Genomic DNA, 22,689 nt, shown 5'->3' on the forward strand with positions numbered 1-22,689 from the left:
TTTTGACCCAGTAATTTCATTTCTGGGAATTTATCTCAAGAAAATACTTAAGTCTGTATGTAATGATCATGCTACAAGAAAGACAGTCATGGCATTGCTTATAAAAGCCAACAGCTTACAATAATCTAAGTGTCTATCCATTGAGTGTGAATTAAATAAATGTATTGCCCATGTGAGAAACTCATAATAAAACACTTCTCTCTGTGGTTTTAATGACCTCATCTGGAAGCTGGGATGGCCCACTCTGAACTCATAGAAAACTGGCTGATACATTTATCCTGAGAAGAACCTGGGGGTGAAATTCAGAGACTGTTCTCATGTTCACCTGTGAAACAGAGTGGTTCATGTTAATTCTGTGTTGCTCTCATCGGAAGTTCACCCCAAGGGAAAGCTGGATAGATGCCCAGCTTCAGGATCTGATGTGGCCAATTACTATTTCTCTTGCGACACTTGTGCATCGTACTGATTTCAGGTTCGTCCCACCCGACTCCGTGACTGGCCCCAGCGAGCACTCGGTTCTCTGGAACGCCATGGTCCACCCCCTGTGCAGTGTAACTCTGAAAGGCGTGATATGGTACCAGGGTGAGTGTTCGTTCCGTGCACTCTTTCTTCACTGTGTCAGTTAGCCGTGCTGTATGCCACACCACCCCAGAATTTAGTGCCTTAAAACAAAAATAATTTTGTTGTAAGCCCACTATTCTGTGGGCTAGCAGGGTAGTTTTTGTGTCTGAGTTGCTGCAGCCGATTTGTGCTAAAATCTGTTACGTGTTTCTGGCCACCTGGCAGGTTGTCCGACGGCTGGGTGACTTAGAATGGTCTCCCCCTCATGTGTGAGGACTAGGAGCTCTCTCCACGGGGCCCGTGATTCTCGTGTGGCCCCTGCCTGCAGCTGGCTGGCTCAGACTGACTTTTTGTTTACATAGCAGTCTCAGGGTTCCGGGTGTGTCTGGAGAGAGGAGACCCCTAAGCTGAAGCACTCTGCAAGTCTCTGCTTGCATCATGTTTGCCGCTGCCCTGTGGGCCAAACAAGTCACAGGCCAGGCCAGAGAGTCTGCAGGAAGGCCCCCTTCCTAAAGACATGGTGGAAGTTGAGGGTAATGTGCAGCCATTTTTGCATGGACCCCCCAACTCCTCTGACAACTCGGTCTGTTTTCAGGGGAGGCCAATGTGAACTTTCACAGAGACCTGTACAACTGCACGTTCCCCGCGCTCATCGCAGACTGGCGCCAGACCTTCCACCGTGGCTCTCAGGGGCAGACGGAGCATCTCTTCCCGTTCGGATTTGTTCAGGTTCATGTTGGGTTGGGGGGAAGAGGGCATGGGCCTCTCTGTGGGGACGTGCTGTTGAGATCTCTTTCCTGGACCCCGTGTTCCTTCCTTTTTCACCCTCCTAGCCACTGGTCAGGAACTGAATATAAGACTTAATTCATCTCTGTTCACTGATGGGACAATGAAATCTTTTGAAAAAGTTAATAACTAATACTTCTTCCTATTAAAAAAGCATTACAGAGAAGGTGGAGGGATTAGCGAAAGCACACGCGTGTGTGGCCCAGAGACTCGGACAACAGCATGGCGTGGCTGGAGGGAGGGGGGCAGTGGGGGCTGGGTGGTGGCAGGCAGAGTGGGGGAGAATGGGGACGTCTGGAGTAGTGTTAACAATTAAAAAGGAAAAAAATGTTCCATGTTCGTTAAAGAGACATTAAAAAGATAAGCTAAAAACATTTGTAATTCCACAATCCGTAAATAAGCAGATTTTTCTGCTCATTCTTGAAGTAGGATTCACACCATAATACTGTACCGTGTCTTGCTTTTCTTTCTCACAGTGTCGTATTGTGAATATTTTTTCACGCCAACCAATATTAACCTTAGGCATAATTATAATGATTATAGAGTATTCTGAAATATGGTTATGTTATAATTTATTTAACTAGTCCTCAGTTGATGGGCACCTAAGTTGTTGCTTTAAACATTTTGCTTTGTAAGTAGCGGCATATTTAATATTCCTTGTAGCTAAATCATTGCATACATGCTTGATTATTTCCATAAGAGAAATTCCCAGAAATGAAATTGCTGGGTTAAATGAAATACTTTTTAAGGCTTTAAACACATTCCCACATTTCTCTGTCAAAGTCTGTGAATTTGTGTAAATTCATACCCTCAGCAACAGCGTGTGAGAATGCGCACTTCCCCACACCCTCCCCAGCGTGGTGTCACCCCACCACTCCTTAGAACAAACCCCGTTTTCTCACTGCCCGCCCATTCCATGTGCCCTGTGCCTGAAGTAACCTCTCTCTCCCGTGCTTTCCTAGCTCACTTTCAATTATCCTATAGACCTCAGCCTGGGTATAAGCTAGGAAGCCTTCTGGGACCATGCACAGTCTGGGTTAGGTACCCGCTTTCCCCTGATGGGTGATTCTGTAGCACCTTCCACTTCCCTTTCTCCTCGCATGTAGATTGCTCGCATGGCCGTATTTTCCTGGGTCACGTGTGTGTCCCCAGTATCTAATTGGTTGACACTTGTTAAATGTGGCCTAACACATGAATAAAATGTGCCTCAAGAGAAAATGTACTTCTCATTAGTGGCAACCGGTCAAAAAGATTGTGCTCTCAGCCTTGTCCGAAAGGAATCACATGTTTAGCGAAATTCATAGTTGCCTTGCCCCACCTGTTTCTAAGACCTAGACTTTTTAGTAGGGTGGCGGTTCTGACTCTGCTGGAACTTAGGAAATTAAACAGGTAAGGTGCTTTGAAAACAAAGCCCGACTCACAACATAGTGATGGGACGGGCTTCAGTGTTTGAATCGGACATAACACGTCCGGGCAGCTGCCTCTGAACGTCCACGGGTCCCTCCTTCCCACCATCCGCCCGTCTCCTCTACCTTGTCCTACTTCACTGTACTTTTTTTGGATAAAGATTTTTATAGATACTCCTTGCACTTATAATTACTTTAAAATCATTTTTCTTACATTTATTTTGACTTTGAAACAAGATTATTCTGCTCATTATTATCAAAATAGCAACTCCTGTCACCAGCTCTGTGTTACTGTTGGTGGGAACTACATTTAGATTTGAGGGACTTTTTTTTTGTCTCTTAGCCTGTGTATGTGGTGATTTAAATGTGACTTCAGCCACTTCAAACCAAAAGTTTGTATTGAATGCGTATGATGTGCTAGGAACTGAGTGAGGGCTAGAAACAGCATGCAGCCCAGAGACCTTGGCCTTGCCCTTAGGCCTGACGGTTTAGCAGAAGCCCCTTAGCCTCTGGGCTTTCGCTTTACATCATCAGCGAAAATATGTGGATTGCTTGTGGGAGACTGATACTGTGGACATCTGCCTCCCAAGGGAAATGTCAGACTTGACCATACAGGCATCCAGAGCGTGGGTCTGAAGCCAGGCTGCCTGGTTCAAGTCCTGGCTCTGGCACTTCTTCAGCTGTGTGATTTCAAACAAGACCTCAGACTTCTTTGTTATTAGGTATCAAGTGAGTCAATTCATGGAAAGCCTGGCACATGACAGACAATGTTAGTGTTTGTTTTTATCAGTGAGAGAAGGCAGAACATCTGGAGGATAGTTGGTCTGTAGGGAAGGATGAGGTTGTGGGTTTGACCTGGTGGTTGCAGCAGCTGGAGCGACGAGAGATGAAGGATCAAGCTCAGTGGGCAGGCCAGGGCCAGACACCTGTGTCAGAGAGTCATTCATAGGGAGGCGACCTGAAGCAGGGAGGGGAAGGGAGCAGGAGGCTAGGGGCTGGAGTCCTTGGGACTGTGCTTTCTTAAAAGGGGTTTAGGGGACCAGTGGAAGAGACTGCAGACTATAGTATATTATTTGTAAAGTCCTGTGAATGTGGCCGCCTTTATATTCTTGGCTATTTGCCTTAGTAAGCAGCAGTATTTCTACTAATCACCATGGGAGACTGAACTATATCTCCCACTAGGAAAAACCATGTAGTTGTGGAGTTTAGTTTGCTGGTGCCCCCATGTGGCCAGTGTGCGCTAGTGCAGTCAATGAAATGGAGTGAACCGGGCAGGACTTCTCAGCAAGACTGCCATTTTGAGAAAACTTCCTTGGCGTGAGTGACTGTTGTTAGCATTTCTCCCTGTTGTGCTTCATTCTAGATCTTTCTGGTAGCTTGTTACTGTGCTCCCCATCATGGCGTTGACTGGGAACCATGGGCAGGGTTCCACTTTCAGTCTTCTTGGCGTTGTGGGGGAAGAAGTGGGATAACTCACTTATCTATTTCATCTTCTGGTTTTCATGAGATTCCGTTGTGAAACGTCAGCACCTCTTATCATACAGATTAAAGCCAGTTGGCATAAGAGATTTTACTAAGAGAATTGGAAATGTCCTCTACATTCCATATCATACCTGTCAATGTGAGAAACATTCAAACCTGCAGCCCAACTGAAGACAATTGCTGGGAAGCAAATCTCAACAGATTGAGATCTGCTGCAGAGAAAGGCCGTTTTGCAGGTTATTTTATACAATCAAAGCAGGAGATGTGAGGGGGTTACATGGAATCCCTTGGTGTTAGATTAAAGAGGTGGGAGAAAGCAAAGCGGGGAAACCTCTAAGATTGCATAAAAAGTAAAATGGAAAGACACATACTTCTTACATTGGCGGGTACAGGACAGTTAATAACTAATATTTACAGCACACAGAGATGGCACGGGGGGAACAAGAGAGCAGTGAGGGATTCTGGGGTCTCGTGCTCTGGTGCAGAGGTTGTGCCCTGAGAGGTCTGGAAAAGGGGATTACTCTAACCTTCCACAGGTCTGTTATTGTAGATGCAAAAGGACGGTGGATAGGCTCATTCAGGTAAAGACTGACCTTTGTCAAGGAATCTGCAGGCCTTGGATGTCACTAGCCACTGTGACTCGCTTTCCATTATTATGTTCAGACCTCCTATGCGTTCACCTTCTGTGTCTGAGTTTGTATGACCCGCCATGCGGGCCACTCCTGAGCTTGTCAGGGTTAGTGTGTGGCCCCTTTTCCATCCACGTACCCTTCATGCCATATCCTTTCTGCTGCTACTGCTTCCTTTTCTCCCCCTTTAGGATATTCTCAGTATGTCAGTTAAAGCAGTGCTTTGACACATAGGTTGTATGAGAAGGCTCCATTGGTCCCCCTGTCCCAGCCACACACGGTCTGCCCCTGTGTCCACTACCCTCTGACCTCATCTCCTGATTTTCTAGCCACAATGGCTGTCGTGCTTTCTTCAGTCACACCGGGTGTACTCCCACCTCAGGGCCCACCATACTTTTCCCCTTCTGCCTGGAAAGTGATTTCCCAGTATATTAGTTTTCTGTCACTACTCAACAAATAACTGCGTATTTAGCAGCGTAAACCAAGGCCATGCTGTGATCTATCACAGTCTCTGTGGCTGAGGAGTCTGGGTAGGTGTAGCTCAGCTGAGTCCTCTGCTCAGGGCTGCAGTGAAGGTGTTGGATGGAGCCGGGGTCTCATCTGAAGCCTAGGATTCCCTCCCAGGCTCATGTGGCTGCCGGCAGAATTCATTTCCTTGAAGCTGTAGAAGTTGTGGCAGCTTACTTCTTAAAGGCTAGCAGGAGAAAGTCTCTGACGACTGGGTTGACTTCACCATAATACTCTAGCTTTCGGTTATTTTGAAGGCAACTGTCATGAGGGACCGTACTTACATCTGCAGAACCCCAAGCAGACAATTTGGATATTACAGATTCTGCATGTTGGGTATCACCCTTTCTCTCATGCCCCCACATTCAACTGGATGCCTGGTTCTGTCCATTTGTCTTTTAGATTGCCTTATTTCTAGCCATGCCCTTCCCACTATTATCGTTCTAGACTAGCCCTGTCTCTTCTGTGTCTAGAATATTACAGTACCTTCTGAACTAATGGGTCTCTTTCTTTTCTTGGATGAATCTTTTGAAATAGTCTATTTATCATGTTAATAATTTCAGTGTCTCTAATTTTTAAGTTGAGGCAAAATTCTCACATAAGCATTTTAAAGTGTCCAGTTCCGTGGCATGTAGTACATTCACAGTGTTTTGTGACCGTCTCTCCAGTGGTTCCCTGTCACTTACAAAGTGTAAGCTCTGTCCAAACACTTCCCCAACTGTCTTTCCAGCCTTGTCTTTCCTACGTAAATTCTCTACTCCAGTTGGATTGCTCTCTTTCTCTCAAAACTCCCTTTATCCTTTACCTTTGCATCTCATAAGGTTCTAACATGGGACATACGAGCAGTCCTGTTTGCAGCGGCCTCTCATATTTTCTGTACCCACTCATTTTTTAAACATATTCTGAGGTTATGTTTTCTTGTAATAATAAACGTTGTTCTAAATGTAGAGCACTTGCTGTCTGTGCCACCAATGCAGCATTTAACCCATACTATTGTATAGAGTTTTTATTAATGTTTTTCATGTGCAGGTCTGTCCCCCCAGCAAAGCTATGAAGTACTTGTACTAGTTAGCTACTGCTAGGTAACAAATCACCGCAAAACTCCATGACTTAAAAGAACAGTTATTATTTTAGCTCCCGTGCCTGGGCAGCTGGGGGTTGGTCGCTCTTGGCTGAGCTCCCTGGGGCAGTTACAGATCTCTGTGGGTCAGCCGGGGAGCTCCGTGCAGTCCAGGCTGGGCTGAACTGCGCTAGAGGAGGCGGCTCTGTTCCGCAGCTTTCATCCTTTTCTCAAGAGTAGTGGGCCAACCTGGGCATGTCATTCTCATGGTGACAGCAGAAATGCGAAAGAGTGAGACCTAGTCTAGGAATTGACCCACTGTAACTCTCTGTTTCACCGATTGGCCAAAGCAGTCCACATGGCTGAGCTCAGAATCGAGGGGTGGGGAGGTAAATATACTTTTTCTCTTCATAGGAGGAACCATAAAGTCACATGACAAGATGGTGTGGATATAGGAACGTGCAAAGAATTGGGATCTTTGATGCAATTTGCACACACACTCCAGGACAGATGCCTCTTTGCTTTCCTACACTGAAACCGGGAAAGTCAACACTCATGCTGCCTGTCACTATCAGAACCAACAAGTAGAGACAAGGATTGAATCTTTATGGCACTTTGTTCTGATGGTCAGTGGAGTTCAGGGAAAAGGTTAATCAAATAAAAGTTGTGGTCCAGCAATTTCCCTAGCATCCTTTCCTCTGTTGGCAGTGACTTTGTGTCCTGAGTGGCAGGGCGTCTCTTCCCTGGAGCACGCACGATGGCTGGCAGTCCTCTAGGGGCACAAAGGTTGACTTGCCTGTGGTCTCCTAGAGTCAGGGTGGGTGTCCATTCAGTTCCTGAAATGATAGCTTTTTATATGCATTAATTATTGTATATAGTTAATAAGCTTATTAACAACTGTAACTTAAAACTAAAATTTTTCCAACTCTTGAGTTCCCCCATCAAAACAGTGCCCAGCCCTGTGTTGTACACAGGTGTGTCCATTACTTATTACTTTGTAAGAAACTACCCCAACACTTGGTGTCTTAAAACATCAGCCATTGTTTGTGCTCATGAGTCCATGGACTGGCCAGGTGGTCCCAACTGGGATGGCTCAGTCTGCTCTTGGTGCTACCAGTGGGCTTGCTTGTGTGGCTGCAGCTGGAATCGAAGGCTCTAGAATTCACATGACCGGCCCCTCTGCTGGGATTGCTGGGACATCGATGCCTATCTCCTTCACGATCTTCCAGTTTCCAGGGCTCCTCTATCTGTGTCATTCCTCCATCAGGGTAGCTGGACTTGTTTTCTTAACCCAGCCATCTCAGGGTTCTAGGAAGATGAAATCAGGAGGCAGGGCGCTTGAGGCAAAGGCATGGAAGCTACACACACTTATGAGCTTTCTATTGGTCAGAGAATGTCACAAACGTAGCCTAGATTCCATGGGAGGAGACCCAGAGTCCCCCTCGTGATGAGAGGGGTGGCAGAGCTACCCTGTGGCAGGTGGGACAAGAGGGATTCTGCCACTGCGGTGTGGAGCTCAGCAAAGACTTGTTGAATGAACATTTGGACAAACCAGGGAAGCATAACCAGGGTTTGCTGGTGAAAAAGATTCTAGTGCAGGGTTCTGATGCAATAAAATTCTGATGCAATAATCTCTCTGTTTTTTAGTTGTCGTCCGTTTTGTCTGGTGCAGCCTCGGATGACGGATTTTCCCAGATCCGCTGGCATCAAACGGCAGACGCTGGCTATGTCCCCAACCTGAGGATGCCCAACACTTTCATGGCTGTAGCGATGGATCTTGGTGACAGGACCTCGCCTTTCGGCAGGTATGGGTGCTTCTTGGGCTTTGCTTGAATAGTGTGTTCTTTGTGATCTTCACTGGGACGTTCGTTCACTTGTGAGGGGAGAGAGTAGATGGCCCGAGGATCGGACCATAGAAGCATTGTTTGTAATCACTTACACTGGGGTGTGCTGCAGTAATAAAAAGGAACCCTCAACATCCCAGGGCTTCAATGCAACAGAAATTTTTTCTTGTTCACACTACACATCCCAAGGTCAACCGAGAGGCTCTCCCCCAGTCACTCGCAGATCCAGGGAAACAGGCACCACACTGACCTGTACTTCCAGTCACCTTAAAGCGCCACACTGGTGATGAAGGGCTCTCCCCGGAACAGCACCAGTCACTTCTGCCCACTCTGCTGGAGCCAAAGCAGCCCTGTGGCCACGCCCGGCTGCAGGGGGTGGAACCGTGGTTCTGCCGTGGGCTCAGAGGAGGAGCAGTGGTATACTGGTGTGTGACTGCCCACGACTGCCACATGCTGTCGGACACGAGGGGGTTCCAAAGCAGCAGCCCAATACAGTGTCTGGGCACTAGTAGGAGCTTGAACTAATAATTCACTTATTTTTGAAAGAATAAATATTTATTGAACCAATAAAACCTGGAGGGGACCAAGCAATAAACAGCCGATGCAGGGGGAAACACAGGATATGTTAGTTGGAATAGTCTGTTGAGTTAGCTCGCCTAGGTCAGTTCCAGCATCCTCCCTGCCTCCCTTTGTTTCCTCCTGTTATTTCAAGGTTCCCAACCCGCAGGAGGCCCGGAGCGCACCTCTGCCTGCCACTCACCGGGTCTTTCAAGCTGAGTAGCAGCCACTCGTCACTGGCTATTTGATTGAGTCAGCTCTATTCTCACCTTCTTAAAGGGTGCTTTGTATATTATTTCTTGTTTATGTCTATTTGTAGTTATTTATTTTTATTGTATTTTCCCGTTAACATGTATTTATCCCCCTTATTCCCCCTCACCCTCACAATCACTACCCTATTCTTTTTTTTTTTTAAATGTAGTCATTACTGAGCTCAAACCCAAAGTTCTCTCCGTGTTTACCCCGTAGCATCCACCCTCGAGATAAACAGACCGTGGCCTACCGGCTGCACCTGGGGGCCCGCGCTGTGGCCTACGGTGAGAAGCAGCTGACCTTTCAGGGGCCGCTGCCTGAGAAGATGGAGCTCCTGGCAGACGAGGGGCTGCTTAACCTCACGTATTCCCAGCGAATCCTAGTGCAGAAGAAGGATGACAGGATATTTGAGGTGAGGCTGGCAGAAACAACGGGGGCCCCTCCTGTCTGGGGCCGCAGGGTCCCCTCCACAGTGAGGCCCGTCTCTGACTTGAATGACTGTGCGGCAGGGCTTGTCTCGGAGGGGCAGGTGAGCTGCTACTCATTCATTTGCTCAGAGCAGCGGTTTCCATCCTCTTTCGTCTCACGGCACACACAAATTACCAGAATCCTGCAGCACACCGGAGAAGAGTGTTTTTGCCAGTCTGACAAAAAAGTAGGTGTAATTTTGGTTCATTCACACTGGACAGCTGGAACTGTGCTGGCTGTCGACATATTTTTCCTAGACAGTCTAAGGGAAGAGTCCATGCCCCTGACTAAATAGTCAGGTGTATGTTTTAAACATTCTTGCGGCAGGCACACCAGCTGAAAATCACTGACTTAGAGGCAGTTTCGATGGGACAATCAAGGAAGGGGAGAGGCGTCCAAATTAAAATAGTATACCTTTCGTGTTTTCCCTCCCAGAGCAACCATCTTTGCTCTGGGCAAGGCTGCCACTGTATTCGTAGGTTGCATTGAAAGGACCCTTGTTCCAGAATATTTTCCTCATCCTTGGATGCCTTTTATCCTAAATCTGAAACTCTTTTGAGTTGGTGTCTCTTTTAAGAGGCATAAGCTTGGTGATTTGTAGCTTAGTGTGAATTTATATAGTGAAACGACCTTCTTCTAACACCTAGCAACGATCACCCCACTGTGGAGCTGGGGCTGTTGACTAAAGAGGTTCCTTGAAGGGCCTTTCATCGCTGGGGGTGGGGTGGGGGCATTCCTAGACGGAATGTTTGTGTGAGTGCCTGGGAACCAAGACACCATTAGGCTGGGATTGGCGGGGTGCGAAAAGAGGGCCCTGGAGGAGGTGAGAGAATGTTGGAAACACACTTTAGTGACACAGTTGATCTGGGGCAGCTTCTGCTCTGCAGTCCTGACTTCAGTATCCACTTGCCTCAGGTGCTTGGTCAGCGCTACGCCTTAGACTCTGGACACCGGGTTTTAGGTAGATTCTGAGTTCTATGTTCTCCATTTCCGTCCATTGCTGGCAGTCTGTCCATCTCCTGGACCCAGAAACACAGTTGTGGTCGGGTCAGCACTCAACCTTTGGGTACTGGATCATTCCGGTTCCCCTCCCTGGAGTGCTTTCTGCCTGCAGGAAAGCCTGGCATCCCGTGTCTCTGTGCCCCCGCTTCATTCCTCAGCTCCGGGGGAGGGCCCGAGGGGAGCACCAGCAGGAGTGCTTGGCTCACTCGACTCCTGCGTGGCCCTCTGTCGGGAGGGTGACAGTGAGGGTACTTGGGGAACCCTCCCCACATGCTGGTTGTGATTGTGCTTCCTTCCTCCCTCGGTAATTCATGCTTTAGTGATTTAAGTCACTTGCTCATCACATGACCATTTTCGTCAGCTTGTGGCCGTGTTCACCAGACCCAGACTCAGGTTTGCTCTGGTCACCAGAGGAAGTGGGTTCTTGGCTGAAAGTAGCTCTTTGTCTGAAAGGGCAGTTCCCAGCCTCCAGGAACACTTCGGCTGGACCTGACCCGCCCTTTTTACTGCTCTCTCACCAGGTCTCATGTTGTGGTGACCAGCAGTGCACATGGCTTCCAGCTCCCATGAACACTTTCTCCACCTGGACGCTGGCCCTGAATACCAGTTTGTGTTCCGGTGCTGTGGTTGCTGTCCGCTATGCCTGGACTGCATGGCCTTGTGAATATAAGCTGTGTCCCCTCTACCACCCCAGCAGCACCTTGCCAGCTCCTCCCTTTATTGCTTTCATGGCAGACCAGATGCCTAGATCTCACAGCAGAGTTGCTAAATGATGCTATATGACCACAGACAGAAGCATGGGTTCCTTAGAAATGGGCATTTAGTTTAAATGAGGACAGCACTTGCTTTTAAAGGAAATTAACAGAAACTTGGACAGTTCCCAGCGAGCACGTGGCTGTTTCTATATTTTGAGATGAGCCAGGGCTGGTAATGAAATGCCTGCCTTTTGTCCTCTAGTTCAAGGGTTCCCAACCTCCAGGCCACGGTCTAGTGCCAGTCCTGGCCTGTTAGGAACTGGGCCACACAGCAGGAGGGGAGCTTAAATGTCATGCGCTTGAACCATCTCAAAACCACCCCCCTCCCGTGGAAAAATTGTCTTCCACGAAACTGGTCCCTGGTGCCAAAAAGGATGGGAACCACTGCTTTGGTTAGGCTGGTGTCCATACTGGACTCATGCCAGACCACAGATAGAACCTCAGTGTCATTCACTTCCTCCTCATCGGGGTGAAACAGCTGGCTGGACCACAAGGCCTTGCGGGTCCTTCCAGCCTCGTTTCCACAATTCCGGGTGTGGGGGGAGGAAGTGTTCCATGTTGCACTCCACACCAAAAGCAGTTCTGCTCTTTCGGTCTGAGTAGCGGCAGGGTGAACGCCGAGAGCTAGCAAGGCAGAACCATGAGTATGCACCAGGGGAGGTGCGGAGGGCCGGCCTCAGGAACACAGGGAAAAGGTGAGGCCGTGGTAACAAAGACACCTCAGCTGCCAGCAGCAGGTCTGGGGGGATCACAAGCTTAGAGTGTGACTCTGGAGGTCACTGATGGGCAAACAGGCCACTACAGTTAAATAGAAATCTCAGGCTCTTTAAAGGTAAGAGTTTTAACTATAAAAAGGATAGTCCGGATGGAAGAATAAAGGGAGGCTGAGAGTAAAGCTATGTGATGAGCATTTAGAAAAATAACCCTCATGGGACAAATGTGAAAAGAGGGCTTTTGTGTGTGCTAAGAATCATATTTATTGGTTGATTAAAAATGGTTAACAGCACTTCATAATTGTGTGTTGTCTATTAGAAGTTAGAAATAAAAGCATAAAGTCACACGCTGCTTGATGGGGACACTGTGAGAAGCACGTCATTCGGTGATTCTGTCATGCGAATGTCACAGGTGCAGTCACATGAACCTGGGTGGCACCTGGGCTGCATAGAGCATGTTACTGTACTGAAGACTGTTGGCAGTCTACAGTGGTGTTTGTGTGCCTGAACGTATCTAAACATACGAGAGGTGCAGTAAAATCACGGTATAAAAGCTAAAATGGTGCACCTGTGCAGGGCACTCACCGAGAACGGGGCTGGCAGGACCGGAAGTCGCTCTGGGTGAGGCAGTGCAGGAAGTGGTGCGTGTGAAGGCCGAGGACATTCCTGCTCACTGCTGTCAACTTCACAAACACGGCTCTCAGGCCGCTCTGAGTTTATGTGCAAATGTTTTTCTTCCATGGTAAATTAACCTTGGCTTACTGAAACTTTACTGTTTAAACTAGACCAACCAAGCAGCTGGGGTTCCTTTCATCCCCGATAACCTAGCGCACAGTGTGAAAAATGAGGTGTAGGGAGTGGACATACTAATGAAAACTCATATAAAAGTTGATTTATTTTTAATGGTTGAATAATTTAAAACATTCTGTGGGAACTCAGCTTATTTCCCGGATAACATTTTACTGTTTGAAAAATGATATTTATAATCACTGTAGATGATTTGGATGCTAACAAAAATATAAGGAAAAAATCACCCCAAATCCATCATTTGGAGAGCAGTATTTTGGTGAACAGTCACTTGATTTGTCTGGGTTGCACTGTACACACTACATTGGGTATTACTTTGTAATCTGTGCTTTTCATTTATTCCAGCAAAATAATTTCCCTGTTAAACTGTAAACAGATTTGAGTGTTTCATTTTGTGGGAGCCCCGTGCTTTAACCAATTGCCCATTAGTGGACTTAAGAGGTTTTCTCCCACTTTTTCACTGTTAAACTAATACTGTGATAATGGTTACTTGCAAACATCATACCACACTTAATTTCCCTAGGACTCTTAATGTGCAGGAACGGGTTTAAGGATAAATATGTTTACAGTTGTGAGACCTGCAGCTTCACCCTCTCAGAAGTCCAACAGTTTCTACTCCCACCCAGGCACAGTCCCGTTTTTCATCTCCTTCTCACCGATACTGCATGTGGTCCAATTTAGGAAATCCCTAACAACCCAGTAGATGACAGATCTATGGCACTGTCTTTCAAGTCTTTAAACATGATGATCCATAAGAAAAACATTTGACATTCCATGTATCCCCATACATGTGAATGCATGTGTGATATATAAATATATACATACACACTAATCTGATACGAGTTTTAACCTTTTGGCACATGATGCATTCCAATATAGTCTGATTAATTTTAAAAGAGTACTTGACTCCCTAAGTTTAAGAACGACAAATGGGTTCTTTCTATTCTAGGAAAGCTACAAAGTGAATATTCTTTAATAAGAGTAAATAACACACTAACCTATTAAAACATTTTTAAATGTCTTTCTTAAAATGAAGCTTTCTTTTAATATGTGATTTACTCAAGCTGTAATAGAATGGAAAAGTATTTTCTATATGATAAAAGCAGCATATATCATTTCTGTGTAAGTACAGATATGATGTTCAGGCAACTTACACAGAGAAAAGAAACATATTAAAATATTAACAGCTTTGAGTAATACCCTTTCCACCCTTGATTTGCCATAATCCAAATTATACCTTTTTGCACTGTAAAAGCTTACAAACGTATAGAAAGACTAATGACACTGTGAGCCTGTGATGGAGGCTGGGAGCTGACCCCCAGTCCTATCTAAATGTGTTATCAAGCAGTTTCAGTGTATTTAGCTAACAGCACACTTCTGATAAGAAACCACAAAGAAGATGTAGAAAGCGTCAAGAGAACCTTTTGCTCCCCTTGGAGAAATGTGAAATGTGAATGGGCAAAGTGTGCCTTGGGCTGGACACCAGCTTGGGGATGCGCAGGATTTGATTTCGATGATACCGACACAGAAATAAAACGGCTGCTTGGGGTGCAGGGGCTGGGGCTTAACAGTCCTTGAAGTAGGATCAGAATCAAGGGTAAAAGGTCGTCAGAACTGTACTGACTCCTTCCTGAGTCAGCAGCCATTTCTTACTCTGGTTAACAAAGGGTTTAAGTTTACCTGAGGTGGAACTAAGCAAAATAGATTCTATCTGATGACAAGATGAAAATAAGCAGAATTGTCAAGAGAAATTTATTACTAAAAATAAAGTAGGTGAAGTTTTTCTCAGGGAAAACTGTCACCATGGGAAGCTCCACAACAAAACGTGTTAATTTCTTCTGAACTGCTGCTTCCTTCTATATATTCTAAGTTTTAGATTAAGTTAAAAAAAATTTTAACTTAATTGTCATGGTGAAATGGTATCTGACCCCTTCTCGTTCAGTCTAGAGACTGCGTTGGGCTACACTGCACTGGAGACTTCAAGTGCTCTAGGTGATTGTCAACCAAGGGCTCGTGTGCCAGGAACATGGGTTGGTAAGATGACACAAAGGCTGCAGGCTGAAGCTCCGGGAGGTCCAGCGGTCCTGGGGAAAAAATTCCTTAAGTTCCAGTGTTGTTTGGGAATCTCAGGAGACCGATTAGATACATGTATGTTCTTTCAAATCCCTAACACCTCAATTTCACCCTTGTTTCATAAGATAGGACACTTTTACAATGAAGGTATTTACTTTCACTATGCCTGAAGTAGATTAAGTGACTCGCCTGGTTGTGTAGTGTATCAGGCAAAGAGAGGGAGTTTTAATTCCACTTTCTCATTTCCAGTTCAGAGCTCTGCCGGTATGATCCCTGTGCGGATACCCTGGCTGCTCCCTGCATTTACGGTAGGGAATCCGTGGGACACAGGCGGGACTGAGACTGTGACCCGATCCCCTTTACCCCACCTGGAATCTTAGCCCTGCACAGCAAATTTGCTCCTGGAGTCCCACTTAGGTCTCAACTTCAGGAGAAAATGAGAAATGTTAGTTTCTCGGTGGGCCCTGCCTTACTTTTATGATCCCAGCCGTGCCCTGTGGCTTCTGTGAGGACTGCTGGAGAGCCACACAGGACAGTGGATTCTCTTGGCTCGGGACTCTCCAGGATCAGAGCAGTGAAAGCTTGTACCTCTGCCCAGACATCTGGGGTACTCAGCTATGGATGAAGAGGGGAGGGCAGCCTGAATATGGTCAATTTTCAAACCAGAAGATAACATTAAAAGATACCTTGTAGCATGGGATCAGTATGATCTTCATCAAAGGTCTGTCTCTGAAAGGCTTCGAAGCTTATAGCTGCCTCACTCTCCAGCAGGCCTTCGGGTGGCTGCCCATCTCCAGGTTTGCACACATCAAATTTCACCCACTGGTAACTGCAGGACCAAAGGACATCGTTATCAAGAGCTGTTAGCCACACCCTGGCTGGCATAGCTCAGTGGATTGAGCGCAGGCTGCGAACCAAAGCATCACAGGTTCGATTCCCAGTCAGGGCACATGCCTGGGTTGCAGGCCATGGCCCCCAGCAACCACGCATTGATTTCTCTTTCTCCCTCCCTTCCCTCTCTAAAAAATAAATAAATAAAATCTTAAAAAAAAAAAAAAAAAGCTGTTAGCCACAACCCATTTTTTTCTGTAGAGCTCTCCAATATATATCTAAAAACACATTAACAACAACAAAAACACCTTTAAAAAGATGGATAGGCTTCTTTAGTGGCACATTATTCTGCAGGACTTCCTCTTGCTATCATGGTACACACAGAAAACGATTATGGTACAGTGGGGAACTGGCTTCTGCTCGCCCGTGCAGAGGACTAAGGCAATACTCAGGCACAGTGGTCAAGAAGCAAGCATGCTTTATGCGCAGGAGCAGCTCAGTAAGTGTACAAAACGGTTTATGTCCCTGGCCTGCTATTGTATAGCTTCTCTCAAGGGAGTGGATCCGACCACACTTACTTGACACATTTTCGAGCTCCGGGGCAACTCTGGATCAGGTTGTGGATGGTTGGATGAGAAAACCCAAAAAAGTCTGCTCCAGATGGAAGCACATTAGACACTGGTTTCCCCCTGAATAGGAGAGGGAGAATTTTAATTCAAGAGCTTAGAGGGAGATGAGAATGGGTTTCGGGCTGGGATGTGGGCACGATCAGCCACACAAGCCTTGGCTTGGACACTCTGGAGACTTTAGTTGCTACAATAGCCGGGTGATGAAAGAGAGCATTCTATACAGTGAGAGATCTCCACTCAGTGCAGCAGGAGAAAAGGTCTCACTGTAGCTGTCCCCAAAGTGGTCTTTCTGTCTGTCTTCAAGCTGCTGGCCAACTTACGCAGTAGCACTTACGGCCGTGAGCAGTTCTGCATGACAGGCCTCTGCAGAAGAACCAACGATGGCATTCTGGGGGTCGTCTTCAGGAACAATTTCAAACTGAGGAAGACAAAGGAGCCATGAGAGCACCCTTGGAGGAAGAAGTAGGAGAGAGGAAGTCACACTGTCCTATAACTGTTCTCTACTCTGGAACGTGAAGCTGATGTGTACCACACTAGGAGGTGGGTACAGTTTCCTGCAGTGCCATTAAAAATTCAAATAAATCCAAGAAGACAAAGTCTTTTGACTCTTTCAGTTCTATACTCCTGGCCTTACTGCTCTCCAGAGGTCAACAATGAACTGGTTCCATGCCTCTCCAGACCCCTTTCGATCCACTTACTTATGTGTCTAAATACAAAAGCAAATGGTATCCTAAAAACCAATGAGATCATTCTCCATGTAATCTTGGGTTAACCTTACAATATCTCATGGGCCATTTTGACGGCAAATCCCCTTTTCAGTTAATTTTCTTTACTTTTTGAATTGCAGAATACCTTAACTATTTATAAACGGTTCAATAAAAATTATACTGAGAAATTTTTGCCAAGAAAATTTTTGTAGTAAGTGCTTTCTAGCCAACTTAAAGGTTGGCTAGAAAATTCCTTGACTACTTTTCTATAAAGTTCAATAAGATTTTTGTGAAGAAAAATACCTGAGGTTGCACACCACCATCCTTGATCTGACAAGTATACAGACACTTCTGGTCTGGGTGTTTCATGCTGGCATAGATTCGAGTACTGCAGTAGCCCACAGGGTAGATGGCGCTCTCATCATGGAAGCCAGGTCGGTCGGTGATGATCTACAAAAAAGATTCCCCCAACCTGCAAATGAAGTCACCGGAGAATCTAGAAGCCCAGTGTGCCACAGGTAGCCTCTGGAACCACTCCGGTGCTACAAAGAGTGACACACGTCACAGAAAGTGTGCAGGCTGTGTGGCAGACCAAACTGACCTGGTTCCTAAGGCCTGGAGATTTCCTGGTGTTGGTCTGGAACAGTAAGCGCTGCTGCTACTGGGAACGGGGAGGGAAAGCTCAACCCCATTCCCACCTTTCTGAAGCTCCTCTCTAGGTATCGCTGGTCTCACTCACCTCCCCCAGGCTATATACTGTTAGACCCCCCAGTCCGATGGGGAACACAGGCCGTCCTGAGGGATCCAGGGCAATGGGCTGAACCAGCTTGCGAGCACCTCCCTCCATTTTCTTTTTCTTGGATGTTTTCTTCAGAACTGAAACGCAAATCTGGGGTCACCCACTTTAGGCCCCTCCCAATGCTAAGGGGAAGGGGAAAATTCACATGTAAATGCTAAGAGCAATAAGCCAATCCTGGCTCTACACACTCACTGAATGGGCACATGGGATTTCCCCCCAAAGCCCTGAGTATCCTTCTAAGCCACCCACCTGGCAGTAACCAATTTGAATATTACTGCTCAGGACCCAAAAGCCTTATACTTTTTAAGGCCTCTTACTTCACACATCAGAAATTTCCCAAGCCAGCAATATGTTCCAAAGGCCACCTAGCTCACTTCCCTGCCCCTAGGAAAGAGGGAACTGAAGGCAGCCTAGAGAGCTGGGGATAGGGAAGAAGGTGGAAGACTTAGCTTGCTCCCTGCACATTTAACCAGGTCTAACTGGCATTCCTTCTCTCAAAATGGCTCTGATCCGCTTGTTTTCCAAGGGCTGTTAGGGCTGCTTAAGGACTGGCTGAGAGTTTAAGCATGGCCATGGCCATGTGTGTCCACCAGTCAGTATCAGGTCTTTGTCAACAGGCACTGAGCCACCGGCACAACTGATATCCCCTCCAGGTACCTTCCAGTTTGTTGTTCTCTTTGCCTTTTTCTTTTTTCTCCTTCTTGGATTTCTTCCCAAATGGCTCCTCGGCCCCAGTGCTGGGCCCAGAAATGGGTCCAGCTCCCTGTAGAGTCCCCACAGAGCTGGCCACACCATAAGCCAGGGGCAAACTGGAGCTGTGGGGAGGAGCTGCAGGCTGTATTTCCCCTTCAGTTAGAGCCTGAAGCTGGAGAAGCTTCTTTAGCAAGTACCTGAGGTTGGGAAGGAAAAAAAGCAGAGGTGTGAGCTTCCATTTTATCTCAAGTCAACGTTTTACTTAACTACTGGGAAAAGTCAAAACTATGTACAAGGTTATTACACTTAAAAAAATAATATTCTTATTGGACCCTAAGAATAATGAAGGTCCAAGGGCAATACTCCAGAAGCGAAGGATAAAGAATTGTAGTGTGTCTCTGTGCACCTGGAGAGTGGCTGTAACTTGAGGTTGGAAGGTGTTAGACTTCGGAAAGGCATGCACCACAAACTGCATATGCACACATACCCACTGGACTTTGCATAGACTAGTACATACTGAACACATATTTGCAGAATGAGGGACAGTTTATTTTATAACTGGGGAGTTACATTTTTAGATTACTTATTAGTTGTGGCAAGAGGGCTTCATTAGAGAGATGAATAGAGAGCTGTCTCATCACTGATCTAACGCAGCTAGGATAAACGGGAGCCGACATCACAGGCTGTTTCTCTGTGCTGCCAGCGGCCAGCAGGCCGAGTGGTGCACAAAAAACCCACTGCAGCACAATCCCCAGAGCAGTAACGGCGTATCAATCACCAAAACTGTGACTCTAAACACAAAATGAACTCAGCTCACCGTCTTTCTTCTTTTGCTTTAAGAAATTTTTCCTCAAGACGAGCAATTTCATCACAAATAGCAGCATTTTCCTTTAAGAAAAAAAATTGATTATAATCACATAGAATGAATAAAAGATCAAAATATTATGCTGGAAAGATGAGTTATATTTCAAACCAAAGAAGTCCTATGTTGCTAGAAAAGAAGGAAGAACTAGGCTACCTTGCAAACTACAAAAGAACCTACAGGTAACAGTGGAGTCCAGTTCGACTATACGCAGGGTAATTACAGAATTTACCAAAACTGGGGTACCTCTGAGTGAAAAGGGAGCACTATTAGTGATTATGCCAGAACAATATGGTGGGCTATGGCTGTTCTAGGCAAACCAAGATGTGTAGTCATCCTAATTAGGGTCACCTTTGGCAGAGAAAAGGGCATCCTGCTTAAATCCATGGATGCTTAAATTCAACCCTTGTGAATATGAGGACCAGGCATTTCCAAGTACCTTGACTCTTGGGGGAGCTTATGAAATCAGCCTAACCTGAAGCATCCCATGCAATATGAACGTCAGAGAAAAATTGGAAGGAATAAAATCAACCCTGGTATGTACAACTCTTAGACTTCCTCATCTACTTATTCAAGCACTGTCTTTCTTTACTGACGACTCAGCCTGTCTCCCAAGCAGCAGTCCTGGGGTGATGCTGCAATCCAGATGTTCCATAGGTGGGACCTCAAACTCTGCCTGTGAATCGAAAACAATAGCCCTTTTCTTCACAAAACCTTTATGTAGTAGTGAATGGAACCAAGGTCCTCCTAACAGCACAGGCTCCAAGCTTCATGTACCTTTGACATGTAGGGAATAAAAGAAAAGTATCAAATCCTCTTAATTATACTTTTCTTATTTCTCTCCAGTGTACACAGCAAGTGCTAAATAAATGTTTCTGGAATGAATGTGCTAATTCACAAACTTCCTTATGCTTCCAAAAAAAGCCGAGAGATGTTCAAGTTTTGGGTAGAAAGATGGGCGAGGTGGTAATTCAGACATGGGAGGACCTTTGGGGACTCCACTCTTTATATTTCCCTGCATTGAGGCAAGCTTGAGCCAGTCAGAACATGTTAACACAAAGTGTGGGGCTGGCCAACCAGTTCATTCATTCAATATACCCAGTGCCTCTACAATAGAAAAAATGGCAGAAATACTGGGGAGACTCAGAAGAAGTTAGAAGGGGATAAATTATTGAAAGCTTCCTGTATGTGTCTGTTTAGGAAAGGGGTACATGGGGCGCCTAGGAAATAGGCTGGGTTAGTGAAAGTAATAAAGAAACTAGAATCGCGGGGTCTAAATTGGTGTCAGGGCTCTGACACGGTGCCTTTAAGCAAATCATCTCTCGGCGATTGTGTTATTTTAAAAATAGTGCCTCGTTCTCAGGGTTCTCTTGAGAATCAAACGCATTTCCAAGAGTTTTGAGGTTATAACGATAATGGCTAAAACTTACTGGCACATCTTCTAGACACCAAACACTTTCCTCATTTAACCTTCACAACTCAGCAAGACAGTTATTAATTCTCACAGATAAAAAACAAAATCATAGAAACACGTGACCTGTCCAAGGGTACAGGGCTACCGAGAAGCGATGTAAAACTGCGAAAGTTAACACGACACTACCACTGCCACTCTGGGATGGGGGACGGTTTCGGGAAAGATTTCGCGAATTCGGAGTGTGGAGACTGGGAAAGACAGAGCGGCATCAAACTCACAAACACCGTGGCTTTGGCGGCTTTGCGCAGCCGCAGGTACTTGAGCCGGTACTTCTCGTTCTGGCTCCGCTTCGGGAGCTTTTTCATCCTGGCCTTGGCGGCCTGCGACGCGGCCCGCGGAGAAGGGGTGAGGCCGCCCAGCAGGCTCATGACCTGGGCCCGCTGCGGGGCCTCTCGGGCACAGCGGGCATCAGCGCCCGGCCGAGGGGCGGCGGGACATCGGTCCCGTCCGGTCTGCGCTGGCGGAACCGGGCCCTGAAGGACCGACCTCTCCAAGAACGCTACCAAGGAGAGCGGCTAGCACGGAATTAATGCAGTCAAAGCCCGAACTTCGGTCCTTCTGCGTCCGCATCGGAAGTAACTCCTACCGGAAGTTACGCCACGGCGCCGACTGGCGTAATATCCGGGTGCTGAGCGTAGGATCGCCTCGAGCGCGCGGTCGGGGGCTGGTACCCTTGTGACACTCCCTGACTCACGTGCCCGTGCTTAGCTTAGTAGTGTGATTGCTGGGCTGAGGCAGGAGCGGGCAAAAACCTTCCCCGCGCGAGTATGACACGCTCCCGCAGCCGACTGCGGCCGACACCAGCTTTTTACACTCGGTACCCAGGGTGCTCCCGGCGCTATAGCGTGGGGAGGACTCAGACGCGCTCGTACGCAAGCTGTGTGGACCAGCCGTCTTCCTGGCTTCCTTACATTTTGGCAGCTCGAGTAAATGTTTCCGTAGTGCCGTGATTTTAGTGCGAGTCCGGGCTCGGGGCTGAATAGCAAAAAGCCTCTGCTCCCGCAGGTTAGAATGTAGCAGGAAAAGTGGAAGAATTAACAAACAGCTTTAATAATACGCAAGCACAAGTAGGCACTCAGTCATAGTTTGTCTGATGGCACCAAAAGTAAGTTTCTGTACCTTTACGTTTATTTATGTGTAGTCCAGGTCTATCTAAAATCAAATGAAGAGAAAAAACTCTTTAGGATGCAGTGTTGGTGCATCCGTTCGGAAGACAGAGGCGTCTGTTCATTCTCACAGCAGTGCCGCTAGCTACTTGACTGAGTCTCTGGGCCAACAGATGTTTCCTCTGAAAACTGAATATGCTGTGGAGTAATGGATGTGAGCGAGAGTTCTAAACTGCAAGGCACTATTTATATGAAATAGAATTACAGTTACAGGTTAAAAATACAGACTTCTAGAGTGGCATATACAAATGAAGAAAGTCTAAAAATATAGACTTCTAGAGTGGCATATGGAAATTAAGGAAAGTACATTTATTAAATTACTGGAGAAAAATCTAATACTGAATAAGTAACATAATCAGAGTTCAAAAGAGAAGTTTAGAATCGATGACCCAGGTATTTCATTTCTGAAAATTGTAAAAATGGTGATGGGGTATTGACAAAAATAGGTTTCACTGAAGTCCTTTTATGCCCATCCATGTTGTAAGCTGCCCTTTGTGGGGCCAGGCTGAGTTTTAGCAGAGCAGCCCCTCCTGGTGCCAGTGTGCCTCCGCAGACACACTCAAGGCAGCCACACAAGTTCATGTTTCGAAACTGCCAGGAATTTTTTCAGCCTACAAAATACCCA

General features: G+C 46.5%; 2 protein-coding genes across 3 annotated transcripts in view; one reads left to right on the forward strand and one right to left on the reverse strand.

Annotated features, from left to right (window-relative positions):
* SIAE (sialic acid acetylesterase) overlaps nucleotides 1–12,316 on the forward strand; it is a 36,643-nt gene extending 24,327 nt beyond the window's left edge. For both annotated transcript variants that reach the window (XM_045860170.1, XM_045860169.1), the window contains exons 6-10: nucleotides 473–582; nucleotides 1,157–1,290; nucleotides 8,079–8,236; nucleotides 9,302–9,497; nucleotides 11,077–12,316. In XM_045860170.1, the coding sequence (XP_045716126.1) occupies nucleotides 473–582; nucleotides 1,157–1,290; nucleotides 8,079–8,236; nucleotides 9,302–9,497; nucleotides 11,077–11,328 (850 nt within the window). In that variant the 3' untranslated portion in view covers nucleotides 11,329–12,316. The remainder of the gene's footprint in view (nucleotides 1–472; nucleotides 583–1,156; nucleotides 1,291–8,078; nucleotides 8,237–9,301; nucleotides 9,498–11,076) is intronic.
* Nucleotides 12,317–12,900: 584 nt separating this feature from the next.
* TBRG1 (transforming growth factor beta regulator 1) lies at nucleotides 12,901–21,472 on the reverse strand. The gene is made up of 9 exons (XM_045860171.1): nucleotides 21,117–21,472; nucleotides 19,380–19,450; nucleotides 18,527–18,759; nucleotides 17,810–17,946; nucleotides 17,374–17,520; nucleotides 16,684–16,781; nucleotides 16,313–16,423; nucleotides 15,590–15,732; nucleotides 12,901–14,914 (listed from the first exon to the last, which is right to left on the reverse strand). Exons 1-9 carry the CDS (start codon nucleotides 21,264–21,266, stop codon nucleotides 14,769–14,771), a joined length of 1,236 nt encoding a protein of 411 aa, XP_045716127.1. The 5' UTR covers nucleotides 21,267–21,472; the 3' UTR covers nucleotides 12,901–14,768.
* Between the last annotated feature and the right edge of the window lie 1,217 nt (nucleotides 21,473–22,689).

The sequence above is a fragment of the Phyllostomus hastatus genome, unplaced genomic scaffold (genome assembly GCF_019186645.2).
Source record: "Phyllostomus hastatus isolate PE091 unplaced genomic scaffold, TTU_PhHast_1.1 phas_scaffold_193, whole genome shotgun sequence".
NCBI classification, from domain to species: domain Eukaryota; kingdom Metazoa; phylum Chordata; class Mammalia; order Chiroptera; family Phyllostomidae; genus Phyllostomus; species Phyllostomus hastatus.